The following is a 25,951-nucleotide window of genomic DNA, read 5'->3' on the forward strand; positions in this document are numbered from 1 at the left end:
GGAAGGGAGAGAAGGCTCCTGACACCGGGGCCAGACAGTTCACCCTGTGCCTTGGTGGGCATGAGTAAGAATCCTATAACCTCGCCAGGCCAGCATATAGTACCCCCTCCTGATAGGAGAGGACTCTGAGGCTTAGGAAGGGGGACTGGTTTAGGGACAGTGAGGGAATTAGCTAGAGAAAGAGTCCAGAGAGAGCCCAGGTCTAATCTCCCCCACGGTCTCCCCATCATGCTGCTTCCCTGAAGGCACGGAGAGCCCAAAGCTCACATTTGTGGTTGACTAAACCTCAGGTATAGGAAAAATTAAAAAAAAAAAAAAAAAAAAGAAGCACATCCTTGTTCTTTTATCAAACCTTCCATACTTTAAAGTAAATTAAAGACAAAGTGTTGCCTTTGAAGGCAGAATTATCTCATCTCAGTGATGCCCTTCATTGACCTTGGTTGGTTGCTGTTTGTGTTTTCTTAGTTTCAGTTTAAAGAACTAAGAACAAAGTCCATATTGTTTATTCCGTTCCCAGCCTCAGCTTCCCCCACTTTCCCTCCTCCCCCACCCCCAGGCTTGCCAATTTGCAAACAAATCAGAAAAATCCCCAATGGGCTGAAAACCTGTCCATGCTTTACTCCAGCTGGAAGGAATTGTGCTCCACCAAGATTCAGACCCCGTTTATAATGGAAACCCTGACGGGCAATGTTGTGATTATAGTCTGGCCATAATGAATGTATCTGTGTGGTCAAAGTCACGGATTTTTCCATGGTATTTTTCCATGGGAGATTTCCTCCCTGAGAGATGTTAACTTAGAATCTGGATTATAGCTTTGACTTTCGAGCAGGATCTCCCCTGGCATCCATAGAGCTTGAAGTCAGTGACTGTATTGACTTTGGTAGGCCTGATTGGCAAGGGGGATATTAGTCAAATTGATTTTTTGCAAGATTGACGAGGGTAGGGGATAGGGATCTGCTGGTTTAGAAATTTATGTCAGGAAACTTGTCCAGTTCCCCAGATTTTTAACCAGGGAGTATGTCCTCTCCTCTCTGAGCTGATGGTTACATTAAAGGACAGAAAGTGAATAGGGCTGACAGGTATTAGGGTGACCAGCCATCCCAACTGGCCTGGGACTATTTGGTGTCAGCCCTAAAACCTTGCATCCCAGAAAACCCTCCAGCCCCAGGAAAACCAGGATAGTTGGTCATCATAAATAGTATGGAAAATTGAATTAAGTTCAGAAGGGCAGAAAAGTAATAACCTTATTTTATAGAGAACAACCAGACTGAGGTTTAAAGTAAAATCCCTTCTTGATGCTTAAAATACCTAAGCATAATCAGCATTTAACTTGAGAACATATTCAGGAAACAGCTCAAAAAGAACGTACGAGTCTCACGGTTGGCGCAGCAGAATGTGATGTGAAAAACCGAACAAACCACGAATCTGGCTAACAATATCAGAGGTTAACCTCTCCTCTGGTCTTTTGGAAGCATAAGCAGAATGAGGCATCACACGGGGGTTTAGGTCCCCCTTAGGGGGCTGCTGCCAAAGGTCCCACCACCTCGAGGCTTTCCTCAGAATCTTGGCTGCTTAGCAAATCCCTCTTCTCTCTGCCAGAAGAAGAAAAGGATGCAGAAGAAGGAAGTCAGAAGCCCATCTTGGGATCAGGGGTTCCTTACCTGAGCCCCCACATAACGCCCTATCCAAGGGTCTCCCCTTCTGGATCTTCTCTCAGGTTCCTCTGGTTGCCTTTCCCAGGGCTTTGAGAGCCGTCCTTAGGAACTGGTATGCTGCCTGGGGTCAAGAGCAAGGAAGGAATACAGAATCAAAACGAAGGCCAGTATGGCCAACGCCAGAGCCAAAAACATTGGTCCAGGAACCCCAGGACAAGGCTGTAGAGCAATGAGAGAAGTGGATATCAGACCTCCTTTTTGATGTCTAAAAAGATCCATCAGGACATGAATATCGAATCTATCTCTGGAGTCATAAACGCCGAGGCTTAGGGGTATGTCTAGCATCTCTTTCTGGAGTCGTGAATTCAGAGTCTTGTTGGACGTGCACTAACTCGGCAACAAAGTCCAGTCCCGGCGGCTGGAGAAACTCAGCCCGAGGGGCTGGACTATTCCCCTCTCTCCACAGAAGGTGGGCTTGGCCACATGAGTGGTTGAGGTCACAGAGCGTGGGCAGGACTGGCAGGGTGGCCTGCTGCCGCCCGGTCCTCAGGGAATTCCTGGCCGGTGTGTCCACTGCTCCTCTCCCCGGGACGCGGAGCGCACGGCAATGACCGGCACCCGAGGCAGAGCCCCGGGAAGGCCCCGCAGACCCCAGAGGGACAAGGAAGTGCGCGCTGCTGGAGGCCGCAGGTGCGTGTGTTTCAGTTCCAAGCTCACTCAGAACCCCTGCTTTTAAAGAGGGAACTTGACCTTGTTTCATCCAATTGGATTCTGTCGTGCTGCTCCACACCTGTCCGATAGCAGCTGTGACAAGGTGTTCAAGCGTCCTCTTTGTGCCAGGCTCCCTGCTGCTATCATGAGCACGCAGGAGACCTCACAACTTCCGTTCTCACCTTTCTGCTCTTTCAACATCGAGGTAAAACTGACATGCACTAGTTTCAGGTGTCCCTTGCGCTGATTCGCTGTTTCTGCACATTACAGAAGGGTCGCATCTGTCACCCCCTAGTTAAAAGTTGTTTTTCTGCTTCTTAATAGAAGTACTGGCAATGAATTATGTCTTTGGGGCAGCGAAGGTCACAGAAAGTGTTTCACTGTCAGCTCAGAATCTAAGTAACTCAGTCAATAGAAACCAATTGCTTTACCCTCCTCTTGCTCGCAGGAGGGGTGCAGAAGACAAGGAAAAGCGGAAGCCTCTTCCCAATGGCCACAGCCTGGGGGCCAGTGGGTAGGGAGGCAAGTGCCGGAGGGCTTGTGCAAGGCGTCAGGGGGGATGGTGGTGCTCTGCTCCCCCTCCCACCACAGGGCTGCGAAAGCCCACTTCTGCAGACTGCGTTCAGTCCCCTGCCTCCGCGGACTGGCCAAGGCAAGCAGTGGTAGGAGGGGGGTCGTCCCCAACAGCACAGAGGGAATCTGCTTGCCCCGCCGCGAGAGCTTTCCAGGGTCTGATGGCCTCCTCCTGTGGCAGCGGGGGTCCTCTGCCATCCCGTTTCTAGAACTTCATCCCCCACATCCCACAACCTTGTCAACAGCCCGTTGGTCAGACTTCTGATTACTCCATGGAAGCGGAAGAGCATCGGTCTTGTTCTTACAAGATCAAAGTCCTCTGCCAAAAAGGCAGGGGGTCTGTAATGGTCTTACAAACACCCGTCTCCAAAGCGGCTTGCTCAGTGGGGTCAGGCGGGCTCAGTCGGTGGAGCGTGCCACCCTTGATCTCGGGGTCGTGGGTTGGAGCCTCACATTGGCTGTGTGATTACTTTAAAAAGTAAAATAATAAAAAACAAAACCAAAATGGCTATTCAGAAGCATTGCTTATGGAAGTACAATCCTTGGTCATCTAGGAAAAAGCTAGAAGTTCAATTCCACTTACTGCGTGTTGACTGACTGCTGGCCATGAGCTGCCCCTCGACTTACTTACTCCCCAGGGCAAAGAGCTGAAGGAGACAACTGGCCGCTAACAGCATACAGTCACTGTAGAAACATGGGAGTCGGCCCTAATATCCCTCGGGTTCTGGAGAGACCCGGGTTTCCTGCTTTTTAGAAACGGCAGTGAAGGTAGTGTTTGTCTGGTCGGTAGTGTTTAAGGGTACTGGTAGTCCCTTTCTTGCGTCCCCTGTGGCTTCACGGGATAAGAAGGAAGTGAAGTAGCCTTAAAGAAATCAAGAAAGCCATGTGGGCAGGTGTGACAGCAGACGTAAGATAAATACCCTTGGAGCCAAGACCATGGGAGCGACACGTATGTTTTGAGGCTCTGGGTGATGGCCACTTACGGGGGCGGTGATGGCCGCTGGATAGATCAGTAGAGAATGCTGAGCTTAGCAAGCAGCTGTTCGGCTCCTCCTAATATTCTAGGGAGGAAAGGAGTAGTTTCAGATGTCTGGGAGCTGGTCTGGTGCCCACCCTGAGCCCTTTCTCCCACCTCTCTCTAAGCCGCCTCCATGTGGTACAGCCCCCTGGCTGCGAGGGGTCATGAACCCAGCTGGTTCAAGTCCAGGTGGCCCCTGGTGCTCTTGACTTGAAGGGTTTTGGTCTTTCCCTCTAAAAATGTCTTACTTGTGTCCCACACATCCAGAGCACAAAGATGAAGACAGGTCATGCAGGGAAGTGGAACCCTCTGTCCAGTAACTCTTTCTTCAAGGGCTCAAGGGCGTTTGGTCCCTGGTGAGCCTTTGGCAGGGGAGGGGAAAGGCCAGACATCCTGGCCCTGAGAAGTGCCTTCTATTATCCGGGGCTGAGTCACCAATGCCACAACCCACACTTTCCGAATTAAGAGTGTCCCCTTGACCAAACCCTGCTCAGGCTCCCCTGAACTTTTCAACTAGGTCTATACTTGCACGTTTCTCTCTGCTTTGTCCAGTATTAGCAGGAATCCTGCTGAGTCAGTATTAGTGGAAACCTCCACGTTCAAGATCTCATCACCCTCTGTATCTGGTCAAGATCCCCAGCCCCACCGGCCCCAGGTGGAGTCTGACCCCCCGGCCTGCCTTCAGCAGGAAGGCTGTTAGGTTAGTTTAGCTGGAGTCTTTCCCTTGCCCCCCACGCCTCCTCTCAGTACATTTCCATCCACTGACCCGCGCTACTCCTCCCCCATCAGTCCCCACTCATCCATGCTCTATCCAGAATGGCGTCCAGGTGTAGACCTCTTAACCGCTACTGCAGTGGTCCTGCAGTTTTTACTGCTTTCCTGATGTCCAGCTCTGGTTCATCGCAGACACTCCTTCCACCAGCCAGCAGTCTGGGCGCTCCTACTTCTGGTGCCAGAAGTTTGGAGCCTCGGTCTGCTCTCTGCCCTTGCCGTCTATGGCCAGCAACAGGGACAATGACAGCTGACAGCTCCCTGCAAAGTCACACTGCAGTTCCTCTCTGGGACTTGACCATTGTTCCTAACCCAGAGGTGTCTGGCACAGGTAGAAAGGACCAGCCACAAACAGTACCCAGCCCTCTGGGTGGGCACTGCCTTCTGCTTCCGTGGCTTCTGACCACACTTCTCCAGCCAGCTCTGAAGGAATTGATGGAAACACCTGTCCACAAAGAACCCACATCAGGGGAAAACTGAGACCATAGGTAGCATCTCAGACGGAGTGGAGGAGGGAGCACAGCAGTGCCGTGTGATGTTGGGGTGGAGAGGAGCCACCTGACTCATCGCTGCTGGCAGCCAGGCCTGGGGAAGGAGGGCTGCATGTTTAGGATCTTCCCACAAGGTATCATAAAATGATGCAGGAAAAACACATTTTCCGGAGATTAATAACCCCTCAGTGTCAGCAGAAGTGAACGGTACCAAGAACGCAGAATAAAACAGAACTCTGGGTTTTACCTTTGCATCTCCTAGAAGCCAGAGTCACAAAAATAAAGTAAAATAAAATAAAAGAAGGATCATATCGTTCATAAAAGGAAGCAGGCGATTTTATGGAAGCCCCTCCCCTCCCCCACACCGTGATGGGAAGTGTGTCCTACGCATATGCGTTGTTTGCAGGGACACCTAGAAATAGTCCACTCCAGTTTCCCCAGGCTTCGGTTGTGCCAACTGAGGCCCAGACAGGGGGGTGCACTGGGGGTACAGGTGTCGGAAATGGGATTCTCCTGTCCCCAAACCCAGTGACCCACTTGCATGACCAGTCTGTGGTCGGATGGAGAAAGTCAGCAGTCCCGGTGGGCAGCCTCACACTTGGGAGTGGACGTGAGGCAAGGATTGTCTGCAGGCTGCAGACTCACCTTTGGCCATGAGATCCGTGTCCCAGCAGTGGCAGGAAGGTTCCGGCCCCGTGTGGGCTCCTGCTGCTCCCCATGCTCTGAGCTGCTCAGGGCTCTGCCAACGCAGCCCACGATGGGGCGGAAGCTTCTGGAAGGTCCCAGGCCTAGGATCGGGCTCATGTCAGCCATGGTAGCAGGGAAGGGCCACGTGGCCAGCCAAGGGGAGCGGGATGTCGGCAGAATTGCCTGCCTGCCCGGCCCCCCTCTACCATGGCACTGAAGTCCAATGTGTAGCCCTCTGGTCCTTCCCCTCCTCTCCACCCACCCGCATTCCTGCTCCACCCTGGAGAAAGAGCCCCGGCCCCTTCCTCCAGGTTGCGCTCCCTCTGTCCTATGGACTGCTTCTGGGCAGGAGCTGGGTCCCGACCATCGCTGGCAAAGGAGACGAAACTGGAGGTTTCCAACATGTCTGCTTCTGAGGTCAGGACACCCTGAAACTCAGAGCCTTTCTCTGAGGACGGGGGTCCTGGGGTAACAGTGGGAGCTCTGGCTAGGAAAACAGGGGTGTCCTTTACTGGGGTTAGGGCTGGTTCACCCCCGATGCCAGGAGATGAAAGTGGCCAGGACTGTCTTCTCCAAAGGCTGCGTCGATCTTAGACACATTTCCTGTGTTTTTAGGGCAAGTCACACCAACAGCCGTGATGGTGACTGAGGAAAGAATCATCTAGAGCAGTCCGGCTTTCTAGCCCAGCGTCGGGGGTCCCCACAGTGGGCTAGGGGCCTTCCCCTGGCAGGTGAACTCGTGACGTTCCCCCTGGCGAGTGCCTAGGCTCCCCAGCTTCTCCCCAGCTGGAGCCGAGGCCCGGGGAGGGGCTTCCGTGCCTGCGTTACCTCCCCTTGGGATGGCACACGACTCCCAGACAGACGTGGCCCTGCCACACCAGCCCTGCCGCCTGTCTGTGGAGCTGGGGGGCTGCAGGCTGTAGTAAATGACCAGCGAGATGCTGCTTGAGACAGAAGAAAAGGAAGAGCATGAGGTTATTATGTTCTTCGAAATTCTGCAACCACCTCTCCTCCCTCCCGCCCCGCCCCCTGGGGCCTGAAAACTCCAGACTCCAGATTCCTGAGTACAGGAATATAACTGGATCCCGAACGGGGCTGTCGCTGGAGTACCAGAGCTCGATATTTGCCCGGAATTAAGGGGGCTCCAGCAGCTGCAAATGGTTCAAAACTGAAAAACGTAGTAACAAAGTTTAATCCTACTGATACTATGACTTCTTTCTCTTGGGCAGCTCTAACTGAGCTCTCTGGGTGTGCGCGTGTTTGCATGTGTTTGCATGTGTTTGCGTGTGTTTGCGTGTGTCCTGCAGAAATGCTGATTTTGCTTTCAAATGACTGGATCAAATGCTCAGAACAGAGCCATCCACACGCCAGCCGATGGGCTCCAAAACTGGGGGTGGGGGGAGGCAAGGAATCACCTCAAAAACAAGACCCAAGTAAAGGTTAAACATATCCATCAAAAACCCCATATCAAGGAATTTCCATGAGCAGCAACAACACTTCCTTTGTGCATAAACATCTTAATCACATTGTTGTCAGTTTAATTTATTTTGATCAGAAGTGTTGACTACGGCAATAATTTCTTTAACAGAGCATTCCAGTAACCTCCCACGTTATTTCCAGTTTCCTGTTGTACTAGATCAAGTGCCTGGTTTCAAGGCGCTCGTTATAAACAGCAAGAAACCTGCAGTAGGCACGGGAGGGCGCACCCGAGGGGCTGGCAGCCTGCGGTGTGCGGGGGCTGGGGGGCGCCTGACGAATGACCCGTCAGATCCTCTCTATTTTCAGGGGACAAGGCGTGGGGGGTCACAAAGTGGGCCCAGTCCACAGAATTTAGAGTTTTTCTCTCTCCTTAAATTAACCGCATCTCATCAGCTCTCTGGTCCTGCTGAGTCAAGTTCTTAAGTTTGTTTCAAAGCCATTGCCTTTTTTCTGTCCTTATTGCCATTTTCATGGCAGTTCTGATCTTACTGCTTCCTGTCTGGGTCTTATGGTTTCCTCTGTCCTCATTCCCTGTCCACAGTCTGTCCTCCCCACCATCTGGTGACCTGTTCCCCCTGCAGATCAGACCTTGTCATCCCTCCCTAACACACCTGGGGAGTAACCCCCTCTCACCTGAGGGGCACCAAGACCCCACTTCTTGACAACACGGGCAAACCTGTTTACAAGGCGTCCCCAGTCTTCCTTTCCAGAGTCATCTTTCAACCTGCTGCTCCCACGGTGACTGTGCTGGCTAACAGGACGGGCCAACCTGCCTGGGCTAAGGGATGCCCGGGTGCCGGTAAAACATCATTTTGAGCTGTGTCTGTGAGGGTTTCCAGAAGAGGTTAGCAGTTGAATCAGTAGACTGAGTAAAGATCACGACCCTTCCCCCCTCACCAGGGCAGGTGGGCCTCTTCCAATCTGTGCAGGGTCCGAATAGAACAAAAACATGGAGAAAGGGCGAATTCTCTCTGTTATCGAGCTGAGAGATCCATCTTCTCCTGTCCTTGGACATCCGAGCTCCTAGTTCTCAGTCTTTTGGACGCCGACTGAATTACACCACATTTTCCTCATTCTCCAGCTTGCAGAAGGCACACCATGGCCTACCTCAGCCTCCAAAATTGTGTGCACCTGTTCCCATAATAAATTTCCTCTCACATATCTCTATATGTCCTATCGGCTCTGTTTCTCAGGAGAACCTTGACCGACACACCACCACCACCAAAAAAGGCTCTCTCCTTGACCAAACCTGACACAGACAGGCATCTCGAAGCCCTCTTCCTGACTCGGCCTCAAGCCCGGCCTGTAAAAACTTGGCACAAATGAGATTGTGGTCAGCTCTTCACTGTCACGATGGACTGAGTAAGTTCTCTTTCATCACCTTTCACTGCTCATCTCAGGCTGCCCACGCTGCTTTCCTGCGGGCAGCCTGACGCTCTGTTTTGCTTCTGCACCTTTGCCTGCCGTGCCCCCACCCTCTCACCCCCTTTTCTTCCTGCCGGGCTCCTCCCCCCGAGACCCACTCGAATGCCACCTTGTGTAAAGCCTTCTCTGACGCCCCTCTCTCTGCCTCTTGCGTTCCTGCGGGGTTTTTCCCATATAGAGCTCACATCCATGGCTCGGGGTCTTTGAGGCCACTTTGAGGTTCGACCTTCCCACACTCCGGCCTCTGAGTCTGTTTCCAGCACACGGAGGACGCGGTGTGTGCACGCTTAAGTGGGCGAGCCGGTAACAAACGGAAGAGGTCCAGCCTGGCTCTCCGGGGCATTTGACAGTCATCCAGAGGCCGGCTGCCTCCTCTGGAAGGGAAGGTGAGGCAAGGCGTTCTCAGTCAGGCTGGCCGTCAGCACCACCTGAGCCCCCTCAGACCTGTGGGCCCGAAACCCTGGCAAGGCACCTGGGAATCAACTTTCAAAAGCTCCCCAAGTGCCTCCAACAACCAGCCAGGCAGAGAAGTGGGGGCCTCGAAGCCCCGAGGCCCTCCCAGCTCAAAGGCTCGCAGCCCTACCACTGGGCGGTGTGGCTTGTTGGTTATGGCTGGACTCGTAGCATCAGACCAGCCAAATCTGAATGCTGCCTCTGTCTCACCAGATGCCTGACTTGTTGTGCCTCAGTTTCTGCATCTGTAAAATGGGTTTCATTCTGAGGAGTGCTGTGAGAAATAGGACAGTTAATGAGCTTAGAACAGTGTCTGGTGCATGATGATCCTGACCAAAATGTCCGCTATTACTACGAATTCTGTTAGTACTCCCAGGACCTGAAGACGAGAACAAGAGGTCATAGGAGGGTAGGAAAAAGTCCTAGCACAGAACCTACAAAAACACAAATGCTTCATACTTCTGTTAAGTGAATCAATGAAAGAGGAAGTCCAGAAGTTCCTGCTTTGACCTTGGGGCCACACTGTCTGCTTTTTAAGCAAAACCATTAACCATTAAAAACCAGAGCTACTCTAAACCCCCAGGCCCATCCTTCTTAGAAAGTGGAGAAGACCTTCTGGCTTTTGGAACAACAACTATAACTTTCTCTTTGCCAGCACAATATAATGTACCCCAAAGGAGTCACTTTCGTTCGGGGTCAAGGCTCATGTGTCTTCTAGAGAAGGTGTCCATTGGGAAGGGTGGAGGTCCATGAAAGGACAGAGGGACAGGCCTGACATTTACGGGGTGTTGGCAGGAAGCTTGGACCAGCCAGCCAGGGATCAGGGCCTGGTCTGGGCAACATCGCTGGCCGGTGATGGACAGCGTCACCAGCTGGTGACCCTGGACATGCAGGTCCCCTCTGTGAGTGGAGTCCAGGGCTCCATGAGCTGGCTGAGCCGAGCCTGAAGGCATCTGTGAATCACCTGGGGGAGGGCCGCTCGGCACCCCTGCTCTCCTCCAGGTTCCGCTCTCTCCCCTTCTCGCTTACCTGCTCTGACCTCGGGGGTCTCATGACTGAGCAAGCCGCTGGGAAGGACAAAGTTCTCGTTTTCCTTCCTCACCTCAGGGCCTCCTAGACTTCTGGGGAGAGGACAGTGACAGACGGCAAATGGAGACCCTTCCTTTTTGTCCCTCCAGCTCGTCAGCACACCGGCAGGGAGACACTGCTCTGCAAACGATCCCTCCTGTTTGTTCGCGCATGCGGAGCGGGCTCGAAGCTGCCGCACCATCTCTGGGGGGCCAGGCCCACGTCGCTGCTTCAGGCACTACAACACCCCACGTCCGACGGGAAGAGCTCTGGGAGGTCTGGAGCCAACGCTGACCTGCCTCTGCAACCCCAAAACTTCTTGGAACGGAAATTCATTGGTTCAACAAATGTGTTCTGCCAAACATCGAGCTGTCCTTGCTTTAGAGCCCAAGAAGAAGAGGCAACTCTCATCCTTATGGTCACAGAACGTGGAACTGTGTGCGTCTCTGAAACTGGGACAGGCACGGGGCTGAACAAGGAAAGGAAGGGGGGTTCCCTGAGGACATGAGTGGGGGCTGGAGGATGATGGAGAGGTGAGGCGGAGGTAGGCCTGCGAGGTGGTTCAGGCCCTGAATTTCACGTCAGAGGGCCTGGAGTTCGCCCTGGGAGAATGAGTTGGGCCGAGCTCTGCATGGTGTGTTTGGGGTACGGGATGGCTGCGTATGTGTGTACATGTGACAGACTGAATGCGTCCTTCCAAAATTCCTATGTCAAAGCTCTAGTCCCCAGTGTGATGGTTTTAGGAGGTGGGGCCTCTGGGAGGTAATTAGGATCAGAAGAAGTCATAGGTGGCCCCTGATCAATCAGTGCCCTCATAAGAAGAGGAAGAGTAGCCAGAACTCCCTTTCACTCTTCGATCCTCTGCTCACTTGCAGGGAAAGGCCACGTGAGCACACGGCAAGCTGATGGTCCGCAGGCCAGGAAGCTGGCCCTCACCAAGAGCCAAACCTACCGGCACCTTGGACTTGGACGTCAGCCTCCAGACCATGAGAAAGTAAATGTCTGTTGGAAGCCACCCAGCCTGTTGGGTTTGTTAGCTGTGTGTGTGCGTGTGTGTGAGTGTGTTTGTGTGCACGCCCACATATGTACATGTGCATGTGTTGTGTGTGCACATGTGCCCACGTGCTGGGGGAAGGAAGAGCGGAAGAAAGCGCACGTACCACTGCAAGCAGTGAGGGATGCAGGCCCGCGTGAGAAAGGGACAAAGGGGATGGCAAGGAAGGAGCAGACGCAGGAAATCTGGGGACGGTGGGACCTGGGGACTGGGGAGGGGAGCTGGGCTTCCAGCCTACATGAGGGACATACACGGTGCTCGGCCCTGGCAGAAACAAGCCAGAGTTCAGAAACAAACACGCCTGGGAGCTGGACGGCCAGGGAGGACATGCGCTCCTCAGAGGCCGGGCATGTGAGCACATGGACAGGGCAGAGAGAGGCCCAGGCTATTGCCGAGGCACTGAGATGCAGAAGCGAGGAGGCGACCTTGGTGGGCCCCGTCAGGCCCCAAATCGGGGGGACGCATGCGCAGCTGATAGGAGTCTGTGGGTTTGAGGCCAAAACCCCCGGCCTTGTTGCAGGAGGTAGGCCAGCATGGAGGGCAGCAGGACCTGGCTGGCGGTCATGGGCCCCGGGGACACACTAGCTCCTCCAGGCTGGGCGACCTTCCTAAGGTCGAGGAAAAGGAATCAGCACAAGAGAAAAGGAATTCAGACATGTTCCCGTGTCACTGTGTTTCCCATAAACCCACCCTAGAAACCTCTGCCCATGCTCCCGGCCTAGAAAGCTTTCTGGAAGGTGACCCTTTATCACCTGAAGAGTTGTGTAGCAAACGGGAAAATGAAGCCACTCTCCAGGCACACACCCTCGGGCACCACGGACTTTGGGTTTCACCCACAGGTTCTTGTGCACCCAGGTCCCCCCTGGGCATCCTCACGAGCAGGAACAAGGGTGATTACTACACCAGCTCGCAGCAGGGACAGCCGTGCCCACCAAGGCTATCTGGTACTGTGAACGTCTGTCTTGTCCAAGTTAAGAAAAGGAGGGGGTTCACCTTAATTTATCAGCTCCTGAATCAGAGCAAGATGTACCTTTAAAGTCACCTGAAAACCTCCCTCCCTCGGGGCCTCCCCAGGACTCTGGCTATGCCTGTGCCGATGCTGATGACACGCCTGGCTCTGATCTGTGGCCAGCAGGTCTATGGCCAGAGCAGGAGGGGGTCCTCTCTGAAACGGGTTTATTCATGGTTCCCAGGGGCCCAGGAAAGATACTGAAGGAAACGTGTTCCTTTTTCATGACTTGGAATCCTGGCGTGAACCGATTTCTTACTGAGTCTTTGAAGCTGTGATCTCTGACACAAAGATAATGTTGAGAAAAAACCCGACAACAACAACAGAGAAGGTCAGGACTGTGAATAGCAGGGGGTGTAGCTTTCCTCTCAGTCCCGAATCGTCTGTTCTCCTGACATGAAGATCCCTCTTCCTACCCTCCCTGAAGCCTTCACTAGTCCAATGAGCAATTTCACTGGGTTTTTACCACCTGCTGGAGACAGAAGGCAAGAAGGAAAGGAAAGATGTTCTCCAGAAGCCCAGGCTCAGCTGGGGAGAGAAACCATATGCCCATGAAAAGTTGAAGCAGAAAGAAAATTGTGTCAAATTGAGCTGTGGGTCGTGGTGGAAGGAGTCTGGGGCCTGACGACAGCGTGGTCAGGGAGGGCTCCCAGCAAGAAGGGGCACCCGCGCCTTGGACGGGCAGATGGGAGCAAGGCCGAAGGGAACACATGTAGGGCAGCGGGGCAGGAAGAGGCCACGGAAATGGTGGGTCCATGCTGGGGACAGTGAGGTAGGGTTGGAGAGCTGAGCCTCTTCTGGTCTAGCTGGGGCCTTGGGTCTCACTTCTAAGAAATAAAGAGCCAGGGGGAAAGCAATCTACCTGGTTTTGTGAACGGGGTGTCTGGGTCTCATGCCAGAGGGAGGAACTCAGCCAATGACATCACTGGAAACTGTTGGGGGCACCAGGGTCACAGCTGAGGTAAGACACAGGAGGGAGAGGACTGGTCAGGAACTCCTGTCAGTTTCTGTCCTTGGGGTTAATGCCTCATTCTGGGTCCCCATTGGCTCCCACCTGGATTTCTGGCTGCTTGCCTGGTCCCCCCGTCTCTCCCCACTGTGTCCCATCGCCTCTACTGTCCTCACTGCCATCTCCCTAAGGGCCTCATTTGACTGTGTATTTCTTTGCTTAATCCTCGTAAGAAATAGCACGGAAGACCACAGGGGAAGGGAGGGGGAACTCAAAGGGGGAGTCACAGAGCGAGACAAACCATGAGAGACTCTGGCCTCCAGGAAACAAACTGAAGGTTTCAGAGGGAGAGGGTGGGCCGATGGGGTAGCCGGGTGACAGGTTTTCAGGAGGGCACGTGGTATTATATGCAGCTAATGAATCACTGAACACGACATCAAAAACTAACAATGTACTATATGTTGGTGGCTAACTGAACATAAACCAAAACCAAACAAAAAACTCCGTAAAAGGTAAAAGGAGGGTAAAAGCCAAACTCCTCCGCCTGTTGCACACAAGTCCCCGGGTCACCCAGCCTCATCTGTCTCTGGCTGCACTGCTCCCATCTAGAAAATTCTCGGCCTGAGCGCACTGCTCACTGAGCAGAACACCATGGGGCCTTCTGCCTCTGCAGGGGAGCAGCTGTTTGCCGGGTGCCCCTGCCCCGCCGGGTTGGGCCTGCCGCCTCCCCAGCGTGGACCCTAGGGCTCCCGCGCCAGTGCCAGCGTTCCCAAACGTGAGCTTTGGAACTCATGCCCTGGACGTCTGTTTAAGTACACTTGCCCAGAATTTCTGGTTAAATAGATGCATTTGGAGAATCATGGGAAGGCTGCTGTGATGCCACGTGGGTCCGGGTGCATCTCGAGGTCTTGCATTTTTAAGAAGTTCCCGGTGGTGATGACCGCTGGCTGGTCCCCAAGCACCCAGGCTGTCCCCTAGCGCGGCCGACACCTTCTCTCTGTTCTTCTGAGCTGCCTGCTTGCGGCTGTGCCCCGGTCAGGCCCCAGAGCCCACATCTCCATCATGTGTGTCCAGGCCTTCCTGCCACACGCATCTGCACCTGTGAGCAAATGCACACCCAGCATATCCCACTGCGTGGACGCAGGTGTAAGCTTTCTAGTTGGTTCAGGAACAAACACTCTGAGCGGAGCCTTGGAAACACAGTCATTAACCTAACTTCGGAATGAAGTTTCCCGGCCAGCTCTGATCTGTCCCCACTAACAGCTTGAGTAAAAAGCCGTACGTACCCGCTTCATCGAGGACAGCCATCACGGCCCACAGCTTGAAGATGCCGCCAGCCGCCCTCCATCTTCACGCTTTTTGGTGATGTTGAATCTGAGATTGTGAATAGCTCAAGGTTTTGGCTATGGCTGTTCCTTTTTTTTAATCTTTTTTTTTTTAATTGCAGTAAAATACAGATAACCTAAAACTGGCCATCTTAACCATTTTAAGTGTACAGTTCAGTGGTATTGATGATTTATTTAATGAACATAATTTAAACTAACATTACAATTCAATAGATTATTAATAATTTGTAGTAATTCACAATAGTGTGCCTCGACCCCACCATCCAGCTCCAGAACTCTTCTTATATTGTAAAACTGACACTCTGCTCCCATTAAACATTAGCTCCCCACTTCCCCCCAGTTCCCCATCATGGTTCCACTTTCTGTCTCTGGGAGGCTGACTGCTCTAAGAACCCGGTGTAAGTGAATTATCCCCCCTTGTGGGACTGGCTGATTTTACTTAGCCTCAAGTCCTCAATATTCACCCGTGCTGTAGAATTTCCTTCTCCTTAAAGACTAAATAATATCCCGTTGTGGGTAGAGACCACAGTTCATCCGTTCATCACCTGTTGATTTGCCTTGCTGCACATGTAGCCGCAGTGGGCACCAGGGTACAAATGTCTTTTCCAGACCTTGCTCTGGATTCCTCAGGTACATACGCAGACGGGAAAATTGCTGGATCACATGGTAATTCTAAGTGTTGGAGGAACCTCCATGCTGTTTCCAGAGTGGCTGCCCTAGCTTGCATTCCCATCAACAGAGCAGAAGGGCTCCCCTTTCTCCACATCCTCGCCAGCACCTGTCGTTTCTTGTGTTGTTGATTTTAGCCCTTCTGACAGGTGCGAGGTGGTACCTCACTGTGGTTTTGATTTGCATTTCCTTGATGCTGAGTGACGTTGAGCACAGCAAAAGTGTTTTTACATACTTTGAAATATTAAATTTTTACTCGTCTATGCAGAGCCTGCCTTCCTTACATAGCCTTAAAGTTCACCTCGACTTTCTTTTTAAGAACTTTAAGTTTCCACCAAAGAAAAAATTTCTAAACCCGGACAGGTCCTAAGGTTGGGATGAGGCAGCCATATCTCCAACACTCCATGCTGAGGCTCCGAATGAATTTAGAGGCTGCGACGTTTTTTAAAAAAGGATGTGGGCAACATGTAGCATTATCGTGGAAATACAACAACCGAATGGAGAAAAGTGGCTGACTGTGTTTAAACAAGTGATCACTATGTCAGGGTTACCCGCATAGTTTCAGACTTCACATCAACAACTAAAGGCATTTGGAATAAAACATACATTTATGTTATAAGCGCTTGTATTCTCGTAAACTGCTTTGCCTCAAGAGGCTCGTGTATTGTCAGTTTCTCTGTTATTAGCAGATGCTTCTGCATTGGGTTCCAAAGTCACTTAAAACGCTCTGTTCCTAAGCATTAGGCAGGACTGTGCAAAATGCAATTGTTTTGGCTCCTCCTACAGGTGCTTTCGCAAAACTGCACTTCTCTGAAACTGCTTTGCAGACCCCATGAGAGACAGTCTTGCAGCGTTCGGGGTGGATTGGCGTAAGGGCAGCTCATTACCCAGTTTTCTCTGGGGGAACCCTACTGGCCCGTTGTGGGTGGAGGATCAGATCGGCTGCTTTCTATTTCAACTTTCAAGGCTTTCTTCTAAGGAAGTGGATTTCTGTTTGTGTGTTTGCTTTACTTCAAAAATTTCAGAAACACTGCAAACCACCTAGTTTCTTATGCCTGCTGGGCTGTTTATAAAACTTAGAGCCATATTTTATTTTTCCCTTCCTTGTCCTATGATCCTCTGCCTTGTTTCTCAAATTCCTCACATCAGAGAGGTCATATGATAATTGTCTTTCTCTGACTGACTTATTTTACTCAGCATAATAGTTCTATCCACGTCTAGTTCCATCCACATCGTTGCAAATGGCAGGATTTCATTTCTTTTGATGGCTGCATAGTATTCCATTGCAAGTATATACCACATCTTCTTTATCCATTCATCTGTTGATGGACATCTGCGCTCTTTCCATAGTTTGGCTATTGTGGACATTGCTGCTATAAACATTCGGGTGCACGTGCCCCTTCGGATCCCTACGTTTGTATCTTTGGGGTAAATATCCAGTAGTGCGATTGCTGGGTCATAGAGTAGCTCTATTTTCAACTTTTGGAGGATCCTCCATGCTGTTTTCCAGAGTGGCTGCACCAGCTTGCATTCCTACCAACAGTGTAGGAGGGGTCCCCTTTCTCCACATCCTCGCCAACATCTGTTGTCTCTCGTGTTGTTGATTTTAGCCATTCTGAGTGGTGTGAGGTCATTTCTCATTGTGGTTTTGATTTGTATTTTCCTGTTGATGAGTGATGTGAAGCATTTTTTCATGTGTCTGTTGGCCATTTGGATGTTGTCTTTGGAGAAATGTTTGTTCGTGTCTTCTGCCCATTTTTTTTTAAGATTTTATTTATTTATTTATTTATTTGACAGAGATCACAAGTAGGCAGAGAGGCAGGCAGAGAGAGAGGAGGAAGCAGGCCCCCTGCTGAGCAGAGAACCCAATGTGGGGCTCGATCCCAGAACCCTGGGATCATGACCCGAGCTGAAGGCAGGGGCTTTAACCCACTGAGCCACCCAGGTGCCCCTTCTGCCCATTTTTTGACTGTATTATTTGTTCTTTGGTTGTTGAATCGCTTCTCGGCCTTTTGGCTAAGATCAAGTGTTCTTTGGTTGTTGAGTTGGAGAAGTTCTTTATAGATCTTGGATACTGATCCTTTATCTGATTAGACATTTGCAAACATCTCCCATTCTGTATGTTGTCTTTTGGTGTTGTTAACTGTTTCTTCTGCTGTGCTTTGGGGGTGGGGTAACTGGGTGATGGGCATTAGGAGGGCACATGATGGGATGAGCCACTGGGTGTTAAATACAACTGACGAATCACTAATTCTACCTCTGAATCTAATAATACACTATATGAGAATTAATTGAATTAAAAAAAAAAACTCTTAGAGCCAAATTTGTGGCTCCCAGTGAACAAATGTACGTTTTCACTTTATCCTGTTTTCTAACCTATCGTTCCTCTTCCTGACCTTTCTCGTATCTTTTTTCCTTTTAAATTACGTGTTTTTCATAAATTCCCCTTACTTTTAAAATAAAAAGAGATACAGCTGACGAGTTGTTCTTCCTGAGACCTAGTTTTCATGACTCTCTTCCCTCATCCATCTCAGGGTTGATACATACCAGAAACTCAGAGCTCCATTTATGAAACTTTGAGGGAGCACGAAGAAGCAGAGAACATGGAGTCACAGGCGGACACCAGCAGCATGAATACAGACATGACATGGGCCTGACACAGCCCCATCCCTGCACACAACCCCAGAAGGCAGACTTATCAGGCAGTTATTCCGGAAGCTTCTCTCAAGTGACTGACATTCACTGAACTCACCTTTTGGGTTACCAGATGTTTGGCTAGCGGTCCTCAAGGTCATATACAGGGCCTCCCAGCCCTTAATAAGTGTCCTACTGGGTTGGTCTGAGGGAAGGGGCTGATCCCTACGATAGTAGATGGTGCCCAGGAAGGCCGTAAATCCTTGGTGAGTCTGAGCAAAAAACCATCTTTGCTCTCTTCCCACAAGTACAAGTTCCATCTTCTCAGAGGAACCACACTCCCTGAACACAAAAGCCCAGCTTTAAGCAAAGTTGTTGCGGTTGCAAATGTGCTCTGGGTGACTTCAGAGATGGAGGGGGCTCCAGTTCTGTGGGGTCCCGTGAATTTGGGGGAGGTTACTTGATGTCTTTATTAGAAACACCCTACCTCCTGTTTGAGTTCTGCACTGGGTGGAAAGGACTCCTTCCTTTCTGAAGCTGATTCTGCATGAGGAATCATTCCTTCTTCAGATTCGGCTAAGAAACCAGAAAACTTATGTCAGCTGCTCCAGACAAGGCCTTGGGGACAGGCTGAAGGCATAAACCTTGACCAAGCACAGCCAGCAGCACGCCCAAGATCTCAAACTTGCACCTTCTGAACACCCTTCCAGTCCTCGCATCTAGGGCTTAGCAAACACCTTAGCTGCAGGGTTCGCTGATATGATTCCCAAACTTCCCAAACCCACCACCCCTTTTTTAAAATTCCTGGCAACTATGGGATGATGAGGTGGCTAAGAGCTGAACTTGGCCACTTACATAAACTCACGGATAGGTCTCTCCTGACTCTCCCTGCTTCCAGCTGCTCCCAGGGATACCTGCAGAGGTGAACCCCAGGTAAGGCTTCTGGGCACCAGGCCCGCCCAGGCTGCTTTGTTTATGGAAAGAAACTGGGCTTGGCTCTCAGATAGCTTCGCCCTGAAATAAAGCCTTGATGCAAATGTCACCAGGCCAGCTCTGTGGCCTCATCTGTGGCTAAATCTACATCACCTTCTGCCACTAAGGTCGTAGGGGTTTAAATGCAACTGTCTTCAGTGAGGCACTTTCTATGGCTCCAAAGCCATGACTAACAAATTAAAACAAGAACAAGACAGAATTCAGCCGAAGATAAAAACAAAACAAAACGAAAGCTTTGGAAGGGTCACAGCTGCCTCTGGAAGAAGCTTCCTGATGATAGACATGCTCAGGGAAGTATAGGCTGGAAAAGGGGATGCCTGTCAGAGCAGGGGTTCAAAGTGGTGGCTGAGCTTTTTTCCAACCTTGAACTTTTATGTCCCAAGAGCAGAATACATGGGCTCCTACTGCATAGATGAAATCACCCTCCAGAGGTGAAAGGAGGCTGCTTGTTCCACACGCCCAGCTGGGGGGGTGGGTGTAGCATGAGCAACAAGCAATGACCTTGGTGCCCGTCTGCCTGGAACCACAGATAGCTCAGGCCCTGGACCCGGAAGCTAGGTAGGAGCACAGAAAGGGCCAGCCACCCCCAGAGGTGCTGTCCTCTGGTGAAGCAGTACACCGAGGAGCCGAGGCCTGCAGGATGAGAGAGGACAGACAAGCAGGTGCATGGAGGGCGGAAGGGGAGAGTTAGTGACCTGCCAACACCGCATCCCCAGCACGGGCAGGCTCCCTGTTGGACCCAGCCCAGACGCAGGCATAGCCAGCTGGCATTCTAGACAGGCCTGTGGAGGGATGAAGGTGCCAGGGCTTTCTGGGGACCCCGGACATCAGACACTGTGGTCACAGACAGGGGCTGTTGGATTGCATAGAACAGCATGTGTGAAAAATACCTGGCACTGGTACGTGCATTGAAACAGTGCTAATCCTCTCTTGGGATTTATTTTTTAATTTTTGCGGATGCTAGGGTAGAGTAACACAGAGGAAAGAGACAAATCTCCGTGAGGATCTGCCCTGGCAATCAGTGGCCATGGGGGGAGGGGTGCTGGCGTCCATCCAACACAGGTAGGTGCTGGAATCGTTTTATAGGATCATTGCTTGGGTTTCCCACTATTAAAGTTTAAAATGGATTTATGGGCACATAAAGCTGCCAGTTGTAGTGGGAATACAGCATTGCCCGGGGCCCACAAAGGAACCCTGCAGGTCTGGATCAAGGGACCAGGGAATGGCTGGCTCTGTTCGGAGTTCTAACCACCCCGGGCTTCCTGCTCCCCCAGCTTCCACCGGCCAAGCTAAACCAGGGTCTCCAGACAAAAAGTCTTTGGAGGAATCCGAGCAATGCCCGGGCCCAAGTTGGTTCCCTGGTGAGAGGGAAAGTGGGGACAACGTTTCCTGGAGCACCTGGGGTGGGTACTGACACGGGGTCCTGTGCTGAGGCCTGCTTGTCTGGGTGCTGGCCCAGGCACAGCCGGGCAGGCCGGATGCCACGGTGTGCGCACTGGTGCGCAGAGCTGAGCGCAGGCTGGGGCAGGTGGCCCGCCTTGGCAGGAGTGGCCAGGGCGATGGGTTGGGGGGCGGAGGGGTGAGCTGAGCTGAGGCTCAGCCTGGGGCTGCGGAGCACTCATGCGCGCTCTGCTCCACCTCCCGCGTGTGTCGTCCGCACCACCCCTTCCCCTGCCTGCCACTGGGTGCTGCGGAGGCTGCCGCTCCAGAACCCACTTCAGGAGCAGTGGGGGCGCGGAGTCCCCTGCTGGTTTACCCCACGGGACTAGCCAGCGCAGAGGCAGGGTAGCCAGCGCAGAGGCAGAGTCTTCTAGTCCCTAGGTGAGCAAGTACAAATCAGATCAGGCCTCTTGATGTGGGCAGAAGTTTCCTCCGCTGTTCCCCAACCTCACAAGGGGCCCGGAGAGATACTGCGTGGTGGCGTGCAGGCAGGTGGACGGGTCACCTCCTCTGGCTGGCTTGTGGTTTGCTTTGACCAAAAGAATGTGGGAGAGGTTAGGTTGTAGGAGTTCCAAGTGTAGGCCCCAGAGGTTCTGAAGCTCCTTCTCTCTTTGTCTGTCCCTGTGTCTGTGTCTCTGTCTTGTTCTGTCTCTGTTACCCTGAGCCCGTCCTCTGAGGAAGCCTGGGCCAGTCTGTGACCAAGACAGACTTGCCCTCTATTCCTCGAGAACCTTTGTCACTGTAATTTTTTTTCTCTGTCTCTTTGAGATGTATATAAATATATTTTTTTTGAAATTTTATTTTTTATTTTTTTATAAACATATAATATATTTTTATCCCCAGGGGTACAGGTCTGTGTATAAACATATTTTTTTAAAAAGATTTATTTATCTTGGAGAGAGAGAGAGAGAGAGCACAAGTGTGGGAGGGACAGAGACGGGGGAGACAAGAAGACTCCCCGCTGAGAGGGGGTTCCTCCCCCAACAGTGCTCCATTCCAGATCTGGAGATAGTGACCTGAGCTGAAACCGAGTCTGACACTTAACTGACTGAGCCAGCCGGGTGCCCCAGGTGTATGTAAATCTTTCTTAAAAAGCCCTTGCCAGTTTTGGGGCACCTCGGTGGCTCAGTCGGCTAAGTGTCTGCCTTCAGCTCAGGTCATGATCTCAGGGTCTGGGATCGAGTTCTGCATCAGACTCCCTGCTCAGCAGAACCTGCTTCTCCCTCTGCCTGCTGCTCCCTTTGCTTGTACTAGCGCCCGCTGTCTCTCTCAAATAAATAAAATCTTAAAAATAAAAGGCTTTGCCAGTTTTACAATCCAGGACTTTCCCAAGGATAACCATTGAGGGAGATAACATCCCCATGTCCCTGTCTCTGTGGGAAAGCAGGAGCCTAACTTCGGAGATCTCTTGGAGAACAAGCCCACCCCCCAGACATGAGCAAGGCCATCTGAGACCGCACAGTGCAGACCCAGGGCCATCCGAGGGGTATGGCCTGTCCCAGGAGAACTCAACCCAAACCTCAGGACCACAGAACGAGGAGCGAATAAAATCGTTGCTGGGAGCCCCCGCTGGCGTGGTGGGTGGTGTGGCCGTGGATACAGACGCACTTCTGCTGGGGCGTGATGGGGCTGCCTGGATGCGGGCTCACCTTGACTCCATTGACAAAACCCCTGGGAAAAGGAGCTCTTGTCTCTGAGCTCCAGATTCTTCCAAACCCGAGTTGGAGGCCAGGATTGAGACTCTGCAAAGCGTGCTTCTCCTTGCCAGTTAGTCACCTTCCTTAGCTTCTGCTGGCAAGACCCATGGAAAGACCTTGGGCAAGAAGGAAAGAGCCACTGTTCTGCTTGCCACCCACTCCTGCTCCACCCAGGAGCTGGGTGGTCCCCGCCTGCAGCCTCCCGCCCCTCCAGAATCAGCACATGGCACCAGAGGAGCCCCCAGAGCAGGCAGTCTCAGCTTGGGGGGTCCCCATAGTCTCTGAGAAGCCCAGAGTCCTCGTTCTGTTCTCCCAGGCGTTGGGTGGGAGCTGCTGTCCCTTTTTTGCTTTGACGTTTCTCCCACCTCATTTAACCAGTTCCCCGCATTAAATTCTCTTTATCAAGATACTTGTGTGGATTCTATAGATTCTGTGGTCAAACTGGAGGGGCACCAAGACTGCTCCTAGGTTGGATGTGGCACTGAACTTGATAAATACTTACAGGAAAGTAATCCTGTCTCCCTTGCTCCTAAGGGATCTCTTCCTAGGATGCATGGACAGGAGAGTCTGGACTGCAGATTCTTAGAAACTCTGATTGTATGATCATACTGGGAGAGACCATGAAACACCTCAGACCTAAGGGAGGGAGTAAATCCTGAGAAATTTGCATAGTTTACGTCTTTCTCCACATCACCCCGTTCTGCCTATGGTCTCTTCTCCTGCACCTAGAACAACCCGCATCCCATAAGAGGGCTGCATGTGATGGGTGGACCGAGGTGAGCCTGGAAGAAAGCCACCTTTGTCCTAAAGGAAGGAGGAGGCGGGCTGGGGATGGGCTTTCTCTTCTGTGATCCTATCTTCTTGTATTTGGGGCAATTTGTGACCTCAGATGCCACTAGGAGCAGAGAAGAATGACTCGGATGGATCATGGTGCACCTGTCATCCTGGTTGCCATGGGGGGCACCCGTTCAAAGAAAAGGAAGGGGAATTGCAGCCCGGGGCGATTGTGCCCTGTGCCCTGATTTCAGACCTTGGTGCTCTCCAGCTGTGTGTCTCCCTTTTAAAGACTTGTTCAGACGGCCCATCCCTTTCTACTGACCCTCATCTGAAGTTAGCTGGAGCAGGAGATCATAGCGGGGAGGGGGAGGCACTGCCAACATGAAGGGCATGTGTTGCCAAAGGAGCATATTATCTGCCACAGAGGAGCAAGAGGTCAGGGAGGCCAGGCCCAAACTCATAGGCGCGCTTTGCTGCGGATGAATTTGGAAACACCCACCTCATGGAGCTGCCCGGCCAAGGGTATGTTGGAGGCCACGGCCGTCCCCCCCCTCCCTCCTCATGGCCCAGGGCTGCAGTCACCGGGGGAAGCAGGTATATTCTTCGACACAATGTAGCAAGCTTTACAGGACCTTGGGAGCAGGGAGGGAAGTGTGCAGAGCTCACTCCCTGCCCCCAGTGAGTCCCTAAATGGGCAGTTCCGTACTGGTTTCTGTTTCAGGAGCCTGAACGAGTCAGTGCTGTCTCCTACTTCGTACGAGCTCATAAAGAAGCTGGTGGGGTTCGTCGCTGCAATTTCTGTTGGACGTGTTAGGAACAGGCTCGCGCTATTAACAACAGGGGAAAAAGAGCCAGGGTTTTGCTTGGCTTCTCCAGGCCTGGTGTTTGCCAAAAATCCCTTTTGGAGGTGCATGCTTCCCCTTGTGTCACCCAGGGGCGTTGAACGCTGTCTGCACCCACAGCCTGGGCCCGGAGGTCACCCTGATTCAAAGGACACGGTGGTGAGGTAGGTCACTGCTTGCTCCCAAATACAGAGACTTGGTAGAACATTAGAGATGCAATAAAGCCAACAGACCAGGAACCAACTGCCACTGAAAAGACAGTTTGTTTCTCACCGATCCCAAGAGGAGGGGCCTTCTGGGGGGCAGCCCGGGCCAGTCAGGAGGCGGAGGGAGAGGGAGACTGTGAGCAAGGGCCTTCGCTGTGGTTTCCATGGCAAGGAGTCGGGGAAGCAGGGGAATGGGTTTAGGATTAGCTGGTCAGAGTGACGTCAGCAGTTGCCTGGGACCTGCCCTGGGGGACTCCGGGGACTCCGGGCAGGGGAAGAGTGGCTGGAGTGGGAGAGCCCCACAGAGGAGGTGGGGGGCCGTGCGCTCTGGACTGGTTGGTTTGCATGTAAAAGGCTCAGGGCCACTGTTTGCTGTGCCTAGGAGCTGACCAGCCCTGGAGGGGAGTCCCTCCAGGGTGAGCGAAGCCCCAGCATCAAAGCCTCCGAAGATGGGAGGTGAAAATGGAAGGTGAAAATTGTGGCCAGCACGCTGCTCTGGGGCGCCTTCTCTCAGCCATGCTTCTTGGTGCCTCTCAAGGGATGAAGCTTAATCCCCCGCCTGCTGACCTGAGGGCCCGACCGGTCGCCAGAGCGCCGACAGGGAGGACATGGCTGCGTCCAGTCCCAGCTCAGCCCCATAGCACTCGGCCCCCGGAGCGGCCACGGCCCGGGACCCATGCATCCCAGAGGAGCGGCGAGTGGGACCAGCCCGCGTGGGACCACCCCTCGGCCAGCCACACACAGTGTTCTGGGGGAGAAACCCGTGTTTGGAGAGGTTGTAGCAGCAAACGGTGGTCAGTACAGACACTCGGCCTTGTGGGGGGCCAGGAATCTCTGAGAGCTGACCGGTCCCCATCCCTCAGGATGTCCCATCTCTTCCGGAGACATCCTGCCTGGGTTCCTCTTTCTCTGTCACCCTGAACCGGGCTTTTCCCAGTTGCTGTTTCACCTGTGAAACTTTTAGTTGTAACTCGGCTTCACCATATTAGTGTTTTACTACAGTTTCCCCCCAGTCTCTGCTTCATCTCTCATTCAGGTGCCCTCACCTGCCCCGGGTCACATGTCAGCATGTGATGTTGCCCTTACGGAAGGTCCTGCCCTCTGGTGTTGCGGGTCATGCCTGCGTCAGCTCTGCACCTGCTCCCACTTCTGTTCTTGCACTAGTGTCTGTCCTCATACCCCGTCCCCCAGTCCTGGTGCCTGACCTGTCACCCCATCCCCCATCCTAGCACCTGACCTTTCACCCCATCCCATCCTAGTGCCTGACCTTTCACCCCATCCCCCATCCTAGCACCTGACCTTTCACCCCATCCCCCATCCTAGTGCCTGACCTGTCACCCCATCCCCTATCCTAGTGCCTGACCTGTCACCCCATCCCTCACCCTGGTGCCTGATCTGTCACCCCACCCCCATCCTAGTGCCTGACCTCTCACCCCATCCCCCTAGTCCCACTCTTGCTCTCTTTGACATCTCCTGGAGAAAGGGCTCCGTTGAATTGTTTGAGACAATTTAGAGCCGTGCAACAGCACCTAATTAAGAAAAGTTTGTTCAGCCAATTGGTTTTGGAAAAGTAAATAATGGCGAAGTGGTTATTCAGAGCTTTGGCTGTGAGGTCCTGAGAAAATCCGCCCGCCAGGACCATGCTGTTGGCCGGGGGAGCCCGTGTTACCCTTGTTTGCCACTAGATGGTGTCCAAGAGGGTAAGGTTCTCCTCCGGGCTCTGGGATCCTGGGTAGAAGGACCTGAACCTGCCCTTTTATGGGTTAACGAGGGAGGTGCAGGTAGGTGCTGGCTCAGAATTGCACAATGAGTTAATAGGTGGAGTTTTTAAGACCCAGGGCTTCCTCCTTTCAAAACGAGATGTGAAAACGAATTGTAAATGCAGTTTATTGTGGAGAGTCACACGGGAAGGTCCTGATGGGGGTGGGGTGGGGGAGCTACCAAAGACTGGGGGCCGCGGAGGTAGCGCAGGGGCCGCTGTGGGGCCAGCCACCCCCCCAGCTT

The 25,951-nt window shown here is 52.4% G+C and overlaps 1 protein-coding gene across 1 annotated transcript; it reads right to left on the reverse strand.

Annotated features, from left to right (window-relative positions):
- Positions 1–1,439: 1,439 nt before the first annotated feature.
- XKR5 (XK related 5) lies at positions 1,440–24,629 on the reverse strand. Its single transcript, XM_053447828.1, is given in 7 exon segments — positions 1,440–1,776; positions 5,865–6,363; positions 6,366–6,513; positions 6,515–6,597; positions 6,600–6,850; positions 19,408–19,618; positions 24,515–24,629. Coding segments are annotated over 6 exon segments (1,152 nt in total). The 3' UTR covers positions 1,440–1,776; positions 5,865–6,019.
- Between the last annotated feature and the right edge of the window lie 1,322 nt (positions 24,630–25,951).

Source organism: Lutra lutra, chromosome 2 (genome assembly GCF_902655055.1).
Source record: "Lutra lutra chromosome 2, mLutLut1.2, whole genome shotgun sequence".
Classification (NCBI taxonomy): domain Eukaryota; kingdom Metazoa; phylum Chordata; class Mammalia; order Carnivora; family Mustelidae; genus Lutra; species Lutra lutra.